Source organism: Amblyomma mixtum, chromosome 10 (genome assembly GCF_055824585.1).
Source record: "Amblyomma mixtum isolate Tamu chromosome 10, ASM5582458v1, whole genome shotgun sequence".
NCBI lineage: Eukaryota > Metazoa > Arthropoda > Arachnida > Ixodida > Ixodidae > Amblyomma > Amblyomma mixtum.
Window position 1 is genome coordinate 135,655,064 of NC_143021.1, and position 13,381 is coordinate 135,668,444.

General features: G+C 53.3%; 1 protein-coding gene across 1 annotated transcript; it reads right to left on the minus strand.

The window, feature by feature from the left end:
* Positions 1–3,818: 3,818 nt before the first annotated feature.
* LOC149327027 (uncharacterized) lies at positions 3,819–5,069 on the minus strand. The gene has a single exon (XM_089564765.1). The coding sequence runs from the start codon at positions 5,067–5,069 to the stop codon at positions 3,819–3,821; it is 1,251 nt and encodes a 416-aa protein (XP_089420891.1).
* Positions 5,070–13,381: the final 8,312 nt, after the last annotated feature.

Below are 13,381 nucleotides of genomic sequence, written 5' to 3' on the forward strand. Positions count from 1 at the left end.
TTGGTGGAAACGGTCGTGACGTCACAGTGCGCGAATTTCAAACGGGGCCAATTGTACTTTGGCTAGTAACCATGCAACCAATTCAAGGGATCGTATAGTGATGCTCCAATTAAGTGGGACTGAGCTTAGTTAATTGCTTAATAACCTAATTAGCCTGATTAGATTTACTAGTCAGGCGATATAAATAAATAAAACCGATTAAAAAATTGGTCCAGCTCAGGAATCGAACCCCGGTCCTCGGCGTGAGAGACGAGCATGCTATCCACTCCGCCATGCCAGCTTTTTTTTTTTATTGCCTTCAAAGGCGTGGGAATACAGTGCATTACAACATATGTGACTATTTACATGGCTATTTACATGGCTACAGCACTCCTCCCTTCCAGCGACCATTCCAACTTCTTCAGTTGGGATAGATTCTGGAAAAGGGATACAATTTCTTCGTCAAAACCTCGGTCTTTTAACACATCGTAAATTTTCAGGACACTCTCAACAAAATATTGATACACAGATCTGGCTCCAGGATCGCAATGGCGATATGCCATGGCACTACGCCACACAGCATGCAAGCCAAGTAGAAAAATGGTGTCATATGGAGCTCCATCGTCTTCGACAGGCAGAAACCTAATGCCGTGCGGAGTGAGCGGCAAATCTTTCTTTATGGTTCGCTGCAACACGTCCCAAAAGAAGATTGCATTATTACAGTCGACAAAAACATGGTCAATTGTTTCCTCCTTCCTACACAGAAGGCAATGGGTGCCCCACGGGACGTACTTGTCTCTTTCATGTAACCAGCTTTTAACAGGTAAGGTACCTGTGTGCACCTGAAAGAAGAAAGTTTTTGCTGAAGGCGTTACCCACATTCTTCTTACCCTCTTTAACACATTTTGTCCCGGTGAAGCCCCAAATGCCGACCGATACAAGGGAGCGGGAAAAAGGACGTGTAATAAGTCTTTCTTAAGTTGCCTTTTCTTCACAGTTGTCAAATATTCTCTGGAAAAACGGGTGACAAGGAATCGATAAGATGCGACAACCTCACGAAGGTAACGAGACACACTGTAGCGACCACCTCCGGCAGAGGAGATTACAAAGTCTGGGAGTGCATTTGGCAACATAAACTGAACAAAACACTGGAGGAAAGGGTTTCTTCTTTCGCGGAGAAACATGAAGCGCATGACCAATTGGCTTAAAAACAAGTGAGAGAGGGAGAGACCCCCCTCGGCGACTCGCCGAAAAAGATTCGTTCGGGAGGTTCTCTCCCAACTGGACTGCCATATAAATGTCGCAAAGATGCGATGGAACTTCTGTATATTCACCCGTGTACAGTACAACACCTGCAAGATGTACATTACCTTTGCTGCTAGAAAAACATTGCATACCGTGGCACGCGCGAACACTGAAAGGTCGCGCCCACGCCATTTAGATGTCATCTCTCTCATTTCACCGGCCTTCTTGCTCCAGACCGAATCGCTTTCACGATAGCAATCAAGAGGCACCCCAAGATATGTGCTCGGTGTAGTGGACCAGTGAACACTTTCAAATACATCTGGAGTCATGTCCCATGCGCCATGCCACAAACCAATGCACTTATCTATGTTTAACATGCTCCCACTCTGTGCACAAAAATCTTGTGTTGTTTTCAGTACAGCCGTAATGCTTTCCCTGTCCGATGCAAAAAAGGCAACGTCATCCGCGTAAGCAAGCACACGAACTTCACACGAGTGGAAGCCAAAACCGCGTATTTCTTCATTCTGCAAAATTTTCTGCCAGAGTGGTTCAAGGAACAGTGAGAACAACAGCGGCGACAATGGACAACCTTGGCGTACAGATGAGCGTACATCAATACGGCGCGACAGTTCACCATTTATGACAAGATTTGTGGTGCAGTTCCTGTAAGCCATTTTTACACCATCGCGTATAACTTTACCAACACCAACATAGTCCAACAAATCAAAGAGGATGTCATGTGGCACCCTGTCAAATGCCTTAGCGAGATCGATCTGCAGCATGGCTACCTGCAGGGATTCGCTATCACAAAGTTCTAAAACACTCCTGGCCACATGGATGTTCGTGTGTATCGTCCTGTTTTTAATACCAAATGTTTGATGGGGGCCGATTAAATCCTGGATTACAGCCTGGAGTCGTCTCGCCAACACCTTCATCAGCACCTTGTAGTCTACGTTTGTTAGTGTGATTGGTCTGTATCCAGTGACCGTGCGAAGTTTGACTTCCTCTTTGCTTTTCGGAATCAAAACTGTGTGAGCGCGCGTAAAAGAGGGCGGCAATAATCCACACTCGAATGACTCCACGAATACCCCATGCAAGGCCACAGCGACACCAGGTTTAAACTCTTTGTAAAAAGCGGCACTCAGTCCATCTGGACCTGGCGATTTTCCAAGGTTTAGTTCGTCGATGGCTCTTTCGACTTCACCAACGGTGATATCTCTTTCGAGTGCCGTTGTAGTATCAAGGTCCAGCCTAGGCATTACTGTGAAAAAACCTTCTTCAATCCCTGGTTTATCGGGTAATCTGTGGCCGAACAGTTCCGTGTAGTAATCCTCAAAGGCGTTCTTAATACCAGCTTGGTCGTACGTTGTTTTCCCCTTGTAATCTATCTCTAATATCTCTTTAGCTCTAGCATATGCTTTTTCGTCTGATAAGGCACGCTTAGTTGGAGCCTCACCCGCCAGTAGCTTTTCTCCCCGTGCACGTATAATTGCTCCTCTATACTTATTTTCGTCTAGTTTCTCAAGCTTTCTTTTTATTGCTAGTATTTCCTGTCCGAATCCGCCGGGGAGTTGGGCTTCTATTTGAAGCAGCGCTTCTAGCTCCTGTCTGAGGCTTTTCTCTTCCTTCTGCGCATTACGCTTCAACTCGCCCCCTCTTTCTATTGCTTTCATTTTAACCTTTTGTTTAAAGGTTTCCCATCGTTCAGTTATGGTCCTTCCGTCTGATGTTAAAAGTGCGTGTAATTCTTCCTTCGTTCCCAAAACAAACGCGTCATCATTCAACAAATCCGCGTTGAGTTTCCACAAGCCCCATTCAACCTTCTTCCTTTTCTTTCTACCTAATGATACCATAACCAAACTGTGGTCACTAAAGGAAACTGGCTCCACCACATAGTCCTCACAGTTAGGAGCAAGTGGTGACGATATGTAAACACGATCCAATCTAGCATGGCTAGATCCTTGATAATGAGTGAAATGTTGACGCTTGCCACTTCTTGCCAAATAGGCCCCATCCAGCAAGTCTACCTCATTTATAAGGTCTGACAGATATACCGCACTTGCATCTCTGCAGGTGTTGGCTGGCGTTCTGTCCTCCATTTCGCATACACAGTTGAAGTCGCCCATAACAAGGAGATGCCTACTGCATTTAAACAAGTCAGCAACGTTTTCAAAAAAACCCAGTCTCTCTTTAGCTTTTGTCGGCGCATAGATGCACAAAGCACGAACATCTAAATCTCCGTGTTTAAAGTCACACATGACATAACGTCCCTCCAAACAACTAGTGACACTTTCTATCACAAACCCAGCCGATTTCCTCAAAAACAAACAGCAACCGGCCGATGTCCCAACAGAATGGCTGACGCACACATCATAAAGACCACGGAACGGGCTCACCATGCAGTCAGTGCGGCCGTCGCTCTCCACTTTTGTCTCCTGTACCGCAACTACATCCAGCTCCCTTTCCACCATTAGCCTTTTTAGTTGGTACTGCTTCCTCTTACTTCCGAGGCCGCGCACGTTCAGTGTGGCTAGCCGGAGAGGCGCGAGCACAGGAGCCATTGTGAAAGCGAGGGCTCACCCAAAGCAAGGCGATTACTCGCCTGCACAACTCCTGCTCGGCTCCAGGGAAGCGTCGCCGTCGACGCGCGACAGCGATGACGCACGGGAAGGGCGCACATATTTCCCTTTCTTCCCTCTTGCAACCTTCCATTCCTTCTCGAGCTGGTTGAGCCGCTGCTCCCCCACTGTACCCTCCGCCTTCTCCAGGCGCCTCTTTGTCGACGCTGGCTGGGCGTCCATGGCGTCTGTGGTGTCGGTGTCGTTTTTCCCGGAAACCTGTGCTTTGGCTCCTTGAATTCCGCTGTTCGAAGCTTCGTTTCGTGGGGCAGCTGCGGCGCTCCCCGGCTGTTGACCTTGGCTCGCTGCTGGCTCCTTCACCGCAGCCGTGCTTGCCTGAATTTTCCCTTCCTCGTTAGGCAAGACTTCGGCTGGCGCTTTATCCTCGCCGCTCGCTGTTTGAACTGTACTGCCTTTTTCCCTATCTTCCGAGGAAGCTGCCTTCTCCGCCTCCTCTTCGTCCATCAGGTGGCTGGTCTCCTCAGCCACCCTGGTTGCCCCGGCTACGACGGCGTACGTACGAACGCAATCCATGCGTTCATGTCCAAACGCGCGACATTTGCTGCATCTTGGCGTCTGGCACTCCCGGCGAATGTGGCCCTTGAGTTTGCACCGCAGATAAGTCGGCGCCCGCCCGGGAACGACGACGAGTGCGGCGCCGTCGGCTAGTTTGAAAAGGTCCGGGAGGGAATCCGGGGTGACGCCTTCCTTGAGAACAATGCGAACAACACGGGTCGTCGATTCCGCAAGCTCGAAACCACTCGCATGCCATTCTTCCAAGCGGATGTCGATCACCTCCCCAAACTCACTCAGGATCTTTCGAAGGGTCTCATCCGGCACGTAGAAAGGAACCCAGTGGATCTTCGCGGTTATCTCTCTACGTACCGGATCGATGACGGCACAGTACCGCCCCTTCACCTCCAAACCACCGGCTTGCACCAGCGCGTCCTTGGCCTCTTGAGTGCGCAGCTTGATCAGCCACACGTGTCCCATCTGGTACGGGCCAATTCCTGCCACGGCCTTCAAAACACCAGTTTCTTCGAGCGGCGTCCGAAAATCCTCGATCTTATAAGGCCTGCCATCCACGTCGCAATGCAGAAACACGCAATCCTTCACGCCTTCGTGCGAAGGCAGCGACGGTAGCACGAACCTGTACCCCTCCGGGGGGTGATTGGCGCGCGTACCCCGGCCGTCGCCGGTGAAAGGACCTCGCACGGAGAGAGCCATGCCGCGTCCGCTCCCCTAGAAAGCCGGAGGCGGACTCCCTCCGCCATGCCAGCTCGATGGTTTGGAATGAACAAAGGCGCGTCTAGTGAATACGGTGTCTTCACTCACTCTCATCCTCCTCCATTCCCTTCCCGCGAGGTTTAGGTGTCCACCGACAAATGAGAGACAGATACATTTCCTTTCCTCAAAAACCAATTTACTGACGAGCGAGGCGTAGAACCGAATGGGCGATGGCGTTCGATGGACTCCTTGGCAGCGTTGCAAGACGCTGTCGCGTTCCACTCTTAGGGGCATCAGTGACCACACTTTAGGTTAAAAAAAAGTTACTGCGTAATTTCCTTTCCTCAAATACAATTTTCATTTTCTTCATTACGGCTCCTCTTTATCTATCTTCTTTCACTCCCACTTCCTCCCTTCCTCTACGGTGCGGTTCAGGTGTCCACCGAGATGACAGAGAATTACTGAGCCATTTCCTTTCCTAAAAAAGCGTTGCGTTCAAAGGGAGAGAGAGAGAGAAACAACTTTATTGCCATAGATTGGCGGGATTTAGGGCAGGTGGGCTTGGTGTGGCCCCCAGGTGGGGGCGACTTCCTGGGCCCACGAAATGAGTGCCAGCTGGATGCTCTTGTCTGGCCTTCTGAGGAGTTGGTTCCATCCGTCTTCGGAGGGAGCTGGCAGTAAGGTTCGAGGGGGCGGATTTCCCGCGCAACCCCAGAGGATGTGAGCCTGGGTGGCGATTTCTCCCTGGTAACAATTTTGGCAGACGGGGTCGTATTCCCCGTCTGTGATGAGTGGAAGTCTAGAATGGCTAAGGATAGAGTGTGTCTGCAACCTGCGGAGCAAGGTGGCTTGCGCTCGATTCAAGTCGGGGTGTGGAGGCGGGAACTGGCGTCTCATCTCTCTGTAGAAGTTGGTAATTTCGGCAAAGGTCTGGGGAGCCTCGGCAAGAGCGTCTGGGTCCGTGGGGCCGGCCGCCCGGTTGGTTAGTCCTCGGGCTAGTCGGTCGACCCCTTCGTTTCCAGAGTTTCCCGCGTGGGCGGGTACCCAGACCAGGTTGATCTTATGGTCGGGAGTGCAGCCGCGAAGGATGCGTGCAGCGGGGTGGCAGATAAAACCAGCCGAGTAATTTTGTATTGCTCTTTTGGAGTCGCTGAGGACTGTGCGCGTACGTGGGTCAGCGATGGCCAGCGCGATGGCGGTTTCTTCTGCCGCTGTCGGAGAGTGAGCTACTACTGTGGCGGCGGTGACGAGAGTAGACTGTGGCGTGGTTGCACAAGCCACGTATGTGTTTGCACTTTGCCGTGCAGCATCTACGTATATTGCGTGTTCGTCGGCAAGGTATGTGGCATCTAGTGCTTGGGCTTTCAGCTGACGGCGCGTGTCATGGCGGCCAGGTAGCATGTTTTTGGGGATTGGTTTTATAACTAGGCGGCTATAGACCCCTATCGGAATGGGCGTCGTGGGGTGGACGTCGACTATGGGGTTGATGTTGAGACGGTCAAGTATGAGCCGCCCGTGTTTAGTGCGGGAGAGGCGGTGGATTTGGGCGGTCTTGTGTGCCTCTATGAGTTCTGTGAGCGTGTTGTAGATGCCGAGTTGGAGGAGGTGCTGTGTGCTGGCGTACTGAGGTAGCCCCAGTGCCGCTTTGTACGCTGAACGTATAATGCTGTTCACAGCTTCCTCGTCCTTCCGGCGGAGGTGATAGTAGGGGTAGGAGTAGACTATCCTGCTAATGAGGAAAGCTTGAGTGAGCCGACAGAGGTCATCCTCCTTCATACCTTTGCGGCGGGTGCTGATGCGGCGGATAAGGCCGTTGATCTGATTGGCTGTGGTGCGGAGGCGCTGAATGACCTCCGAGTTTTGCGTGTTGTTCTCTATTAACATACCCAGAACGCGGATGGTGCGGACCGGAGGTATGGGATGTGTGTCGACTTGAAGCACAATAGGTTCTTGCGGGTCGGGGACGGGAAGGCGAGCTCGTCTGTCCCTGATGACTAGTAATTCGGACTTCGTGGAGGAGCATGTGAGCCCGTTCGCCTGTACAATGGAGTGTACTTTATCGATTGCGGTTTGGAGGGAGTTTTGGATTTCCCCGTCAGAGCCAGAGTTGGTCCACAGGGTGATGTCATCGGCATATATTGAGTGTTTAATGTGAGGTATCTCTTCCAGGAGCGGAGGGAGGCCTCTCATTGTAGTGTTGAAAAGGAACGGAGATAGGACTGCTCCTTGTGGTGTTCCTCGGGTGCCTAGTGTGATCTTCTCGCTGTGAAGGTCTGCAATGTGAAGTTCTGCTGTACAGTTATGAAGAAAGTCGGCGATGTAGTTGTAAGTGCGAGTGCCTACATTCATTTGTGAGAGGTTTGCCAGGATGGAAGCATGTGACACGTTGTCGAAAGCCTTGCTGACATCTAGGCTTAGGATGGTTCGTGTAGCTCGGATGGGTCTCGGATCGAGGATGTCGTGTTGGATTTGCCACATAATGTCTTGAGTGGAGAGGCCGGTTCTGAAGCCGATCATAGTGGGGGGGAAAAGGTCCTCTTGGTTTACGTGAGTGTGGAGTCTATTGAGTATGACGTGTTCCATGACCTTTCCCAGGCAGGACGTGAGCGAGATGGGCCGAAGGTTGCCCAGCTCGAGTCGTTTGCCTGGCTTAGGTATGAAAATCACTTTGGCATGATTCCAGGTGTCTGGAAGGCGACCGTCATGCCAGTGTTGGTTGAAGAGGTCCGTGAGTGCCTCGACGGACTGATCTTCGAGGTTACGAAGCATCTTGTTGGTTATGTGGTCGTCGCCAGCGGCCGCGGTGGTTTTAATCTGGTTGAGGGTGGCGCGGACTTCTCCTGCCGTGATGTCGGCGTCCATGTTGGCGTTCTGAGCACCCGTGTATCCTGAAGGGATGGGAATTTCAGTGGAAGTATTGATGTATTTGTCTTTCAGGGTAGCGAGGAGTTCCTCATTTGTTCCCTGAAAAGCGTGTATTACACGGGTGAGGTTCTTGTGAGATGTGGATTTGGTGTGATTTGGGTCCAGTAGATGTCTGAGCAAGAACCACGAGTTTTTGCACCCTAACTGGCCGTTAAGACGGTCGCAGGCTTGATGCCATTGCTCCTGACTCAGTTTGACGGAGTAAGCTTCGATCTCTCGCTCGAGGCGAACGAGACGGAACTTGAGGGGTCGATTGTGTTTTTGTCGGAGCCAGCGAGCGCTAAGACTGCGCTGGGCCTCCCACATGTGTATGAGTTTGGCGTCGGGAGAGGGGCCATCCTCGTCCTGGGTAGTCGTGGAGGTGGCATTGGCGGTGTCTTCGAGCAGCGAGTTTGTCCATGTGTCCAGGTCGTCTATGGGGACCGAAGTGCGTTTGGCGCGCACGTATCGGAAGGCGTCCCAGTTAGTGTGCCTGATTGTTCGGTTGGGGGCTTTGCTGTGTGTAGCCGTGAAGGTTGTGCTGAGAACACAGTGGTCGCTACCTATGTTCATGCCGAGGTTTTGCCAGCGTGCGTCTGGGATGTTGCGGGCGAAAGTGAGATCGGGGCAGCTGTCCTGTGTGACACTGTTTCCAATGCGAGTAGGCCTGTCGGGGTCTAGGAGTAGTGTCAGGCCCAGTGTTTGGGCTGTCTCCCACACTTTGGCTCCCTTACGACCGCATGCTTTGCGGGGGTAGCCCCACTCGGTATGCGGCGCGTTGAAGTCACCTAAGATGAGTAGCATCCCTATTTGTGCAGTCGCGCAGGCCTTACGAACGAGGGTTGCCACTCGTGTGCTTTTGTCGCTAGGGGGGCTGTAGACGTTGAGGATGTGGAGCGGGGCTTGTGAGCGACTGTTCGGTAGGACCTGTACGAAAGTGTGCGGAACCTCGGGGTAACTAAGGTCTATATGATTAGCTGCTAAATTTCGGTGGACCAGGATGGCGGTGTTGGGCCGGTGGTCTGGTGTCGTTTGTTGGTTATATGCGGCGTAGCTGGTAAGTTTCGTGTCCATGTATGTTTCCTGGAGTGCGATGATGTGGGGGGTGTGCGGCTGGGCCTGCAGGGTGTGCTCCAAGGCTCGCCGCTTCGCCTTGAAGCCCCTGCAGTTCCATTGCCAAACTGTGAAGGGGGAGCTAGCCATCGCGTTTCCCGTAGGGTTCGGGGCGCTGTGATAGCGCGACGGGTGATTTGAGAATGCCGCCTGCACGTGAGCGCGCGATTGCACTCTCCGATGTGGCGACAATAATGGGTGCTGGGTAGTAAGGAGGGGTTGTCGACTTCAAGGGGGTTGCTGATGCCGGGAGATTCGTAAGGGTATCGAGTCTGGCATGAAGGGTTTGGATGTTGGCTGCCATTGTGGCGCAGCTTTCTACTAGACGGTCAATGGTGGGGGCGAGTCGAAGGAGGGCGCCCTCGAATTGGGCTATTCGCGCATCAGCTGCCTCGAATTTGGCATCTATGTCTGCTTGTGAGGAGGGGGGAGGTGCTTTACGCTTCGTGCGCTTAGACTGCTCAGTGTCCATGCGTGGATCACCTACAGGGTCGGATGTGGAAGCGTGAGCCACCTGCTGCGGTTGCAATTTGGGGTTTGCCTGTGCTGATTCTAGGCTATGAATTTTAGCGTTTGCTTTGGCCAATTGTAGCTGTAGTTCCTTGACCATGTCTGCCAGCTCCCTTACCTGTGAATCTGGTAGAGAAGCGGTGACTTGTGCAGGAGTCTTCCATGCAACTTGTTTGGCTGCTTTGGTGTCCGGCCGGGCTTGAGGGCTGGCCCCAGAGCTGCGTGAGGCGGATGTGGAACGGCTGCGAGTGCGGCTGGAAGGGCTGTCGCTGCCGCCGCTGCCAAGCGGAGGGAAGGAGCCGTCCCGCAGTAGGTTGTGGTCGCCGCGTTTGCGGTCCCGGGACCGGGACTGGCGTCCGGGGTTTGCCGAGTTGGAGCCGGTATCGGTGTCAGTGACCGACGGGGAAGACTTGGGCCGAGTGGAGGACGTGAACCGGTATTTGCAGCTTCTGCTGCCTGTAGGGTGGGCACCTTTGCAGACGATACATGAGGCTTGGCACGTTGGCGGTTGGCCAGCTGGAGGAGGGTTATGGGCTGCGCCACAGCGTCGGCAGGTTGGTTGTCGCGGGTGGGGCACACATCCGCCCTGTGGCCTAGCTTCCGGCAGTTGAAGCATGCCTCCGGACGGCTTTTGTAGGGGAACACCTCAAAAGTGAAGCCGAGATACCTCACATAGCGGGGTAACTTGGCATTGGCGATAGTCACCACGAAATGTCGTGTGCGGCCCATGCGGCGTGCGGCGACTACGGCGAGATCGGGGTTTCGAGCTTGGAGCTCAGCGAGGATCTCAGCGTCGGTCTCGTGACTGTAGGCTCTGTATATGATTCCTCGAAAGGAGTCATCGGGGGCTGGGGCGTACGTGGCTACCCGGATGGCGTTGGAGTCAATGGTTAAAATTTGTATTTTAGCATACAGGAACGCCCGTTCTTTGTCCGGTGTGCTGATGGTTACAGTGTTGTTTGTGGGGGGGACGCGGACTTGGTCGGCGGTGATTGCAAGGCGGCCGTCGATCTTGGCGGCGTTGTAGATGGCCATCGCCAATTTGGCCGGGCCGACTGCGTTGAGGTCGACGGTACCTTGCGGTCGGAAGACGATTTTGTAGTCCTCTGTTGGCAGGCGAGGAAGTGGTCGTCTTTTAGTCGGCGGTGGTGGACGGCCGCGGGGTCGTTGGTCTGACAGGACAGTGGTGGCTGCGGGCGTTTGGGTGGTGGCCGGCGGCGTTGCCGGTGGTGGCGGGCGTCTGTAGCGGCGTTGCATTTCGAGCGCCGTCCAAGTGCCATCGGCCAGCTCCGCGGCGGTAACATCCGTGCCGGTGACTGTGTACTGCATCTTTAAATGCAGGGAAGCGCCGTCGAGGCGAAGCGGGCGTCGCCGCCGCAGGTCGGAGCAGAGCACGCACTAGGCGTGCTGAGCCGTTAGGCCTAGCTCCAGCAGTCGGGCGTGGCCGCAAATAGGCCGTAAAGTTGAAGGAACTCGCCTGAAAGTAGTTAAAAGTCCCACAGGTGACGCCGGATGCGTGGCGGGCCGTCCTGTGAAAAATTGGTGGCTGTAAATAGCCGGAAACTGGTGAAATCGCCGGAAAATCGAAGACCGCATATAAGATGCGTCCGCTCGCTCCGAGCGCAGTCGGCGTTCCCTTTCTACCTCTGTTGTGATCTTTCGTCTTTTTTCGACTCTGCGTTCAAAGGGCAAGGCATCGCGCTGAACGGGTGGTGTTCCGTGGACTCCCTGGCAGCGCTACAACGCGCTGTCGCGTTCCACTCCAAAAGGCGAAGCTTAAGTGTCATTAATTAGCAGTTAATTAGTATTCAGACATTAATCAGTAATTAACCATTAATTAATGATTTGTCATCACTTAGTAATTAGTACTCAATTATATGTGACGCCACCGGTGCCACAGAAACAGCGAAGGTGGTGCGGAAAACGCTTCCGCCTCTACCCACTTTAGACAGTCAAAGTGCCCCCTGAATTTTTTGTAAACACTTCGGGTGAACTAGTGCGCGCTTCCAGGCGGGTTAAAAACATGCGTGACACTAGTATCCAAAAGGTTCGCGCCACTGCACACTCTAACATTGCGTGCCACAATTTTTCAAACAGACCGCACTGCGGGTATCGGGCGGAGGGCGCCACGCCCCACGCCGCAAGGCGGTCTCTTGTGGGGAGGACCCGCCAGCCTCTTAGCCAGATGAAGTCCCTGATGTCTGCAGGAAGCGCAGCTGAGGTCAGTTGGCGCCAGCGCGCTCGTCTAGTTTTCTGGAGTTGTTCCCGGGTCAGCTCAGCGACCGTTAGTGCTTCACACATCCTGGAGGGCGGGGTTCATCAACATCCAGATCGGGCAAGCTGGCAGTCAACGACGCCAGTGTGCTACGCACGTTAACGAAAAATTCCGGCGGGTACTCGGCTGTAGGGCCAACCACGTGCTGTGTAAAAAACACATTACGCGTTGTACCCAGAAAGTATGCGAGGAGTGTTCTCCCGGGATAGTCTGGGTTGCGCACAAGATCGCGTACTCCTCGTAAGGCGAGCACATTACACATGCTGAGGATGCAAGGTATACTAAACCCACCCATGTACGATGGAAGGCGCATGAACAACCGTGACACAAGTTCGGTTTTGCTCGCCCAAACGAAAGAGCCACAGGCCGAGGTTGACCTGCGAGCAAACGTGCGCGGTGGGTTTGCGACGCGGGCGACAAAAAAACATGCGGCTAGGACTGTGGACTTGACTATATAGCTGCGCTCTGCCATTGAAAGGCGGAAAGTTGACGCCACCAAGAGGCGTTTCTCAGCATTCGTGCGGAGGTTAGTCCAGGTTTCGCAGACTACTTCTTCGCTGTCGAGGAATACTACTCCCAGGACTTTCACTCCCTGCACCCACTCCACCTCACCCGCAAGGTTCGGTGTGAAGGTGCCAAACCTTAGCGCCTTGCTTTTTCGCCTGTTCAGTAGGGCCCCCGATATCTTCGCTATACTCGAGAAACAGCCGCGAAAAAGCGGCGTAGCTATCCTCGTCCTTGAGGAAAAGCGACACGTCGTCGGCGTAGGCCGAAACTTTGATTTGGCCCTGGCCAGGCAGAGGGAAGCCGCGTATGGATGTGCTGTCGTTAAAACGCCGGATGAGTGGATCCAGGCATAACACGAAGAACGTTGGGGGAGAGAGGGCATCCTTGCCTTATTCCCCGGGTGACTGAGAAGGGAGCGCTCTGGTGGCTGTTTACGGAGAGTTGAGCGTTCAGGTCTGCGTAAAGTAAGCGCAGCCTGCTGACAATTTGCGGCGGGAATTCGAAGTCTTCGAGGACTCCGAACAGATACGAGTGTTCCACCCGATCGAATGCTTTCGCCTGATCAAGCGAAACAAAACACCCGGTGAAGCCCGTCCTGCTGGCAAATGTGAGAAGGTCTCTTGTGAGTGCCAATGCAGCAAACACAGAGCGGTCAGGCACGCTAATATTTTGAGCCTGGTGAATTAGGTAAGGCAGAACCGTCCGCATTCTTCTGTTGAGTAAAGATGCGACGATTTTGTAGTCTGCGTTTAAGAGGCTTATGGGCCGCCATGCTTGCGGGTCGGAGGTGGCACCGCCCGCTTTCGGAATGAGTATGATGCGGCATTCGCGGAAAGATTGCGGACGTAATCCATCCGCGAGCAAGCTGTTGACCATCTTCAGCAGCGCTCCTTGGATCTGGTAAAAAAATGTTGAATAAAAACTTGTTGGAATGCCGTCTGGACCGGGAGCAGAGGCTGCATTCATACTCTGCAGGATGACATGCAGCTCTTGGCTTGTGGCT

Excerpts from the sequence above, each read along its gene's own strand:
- LOC149327027 (XM_089564765.1), bottom strand. The coding sequence starts at position 5,069 with ATGGCTCTCTCCGTGCGAGGTCCTTTCACCGGCGACGGCCGGGGTACG.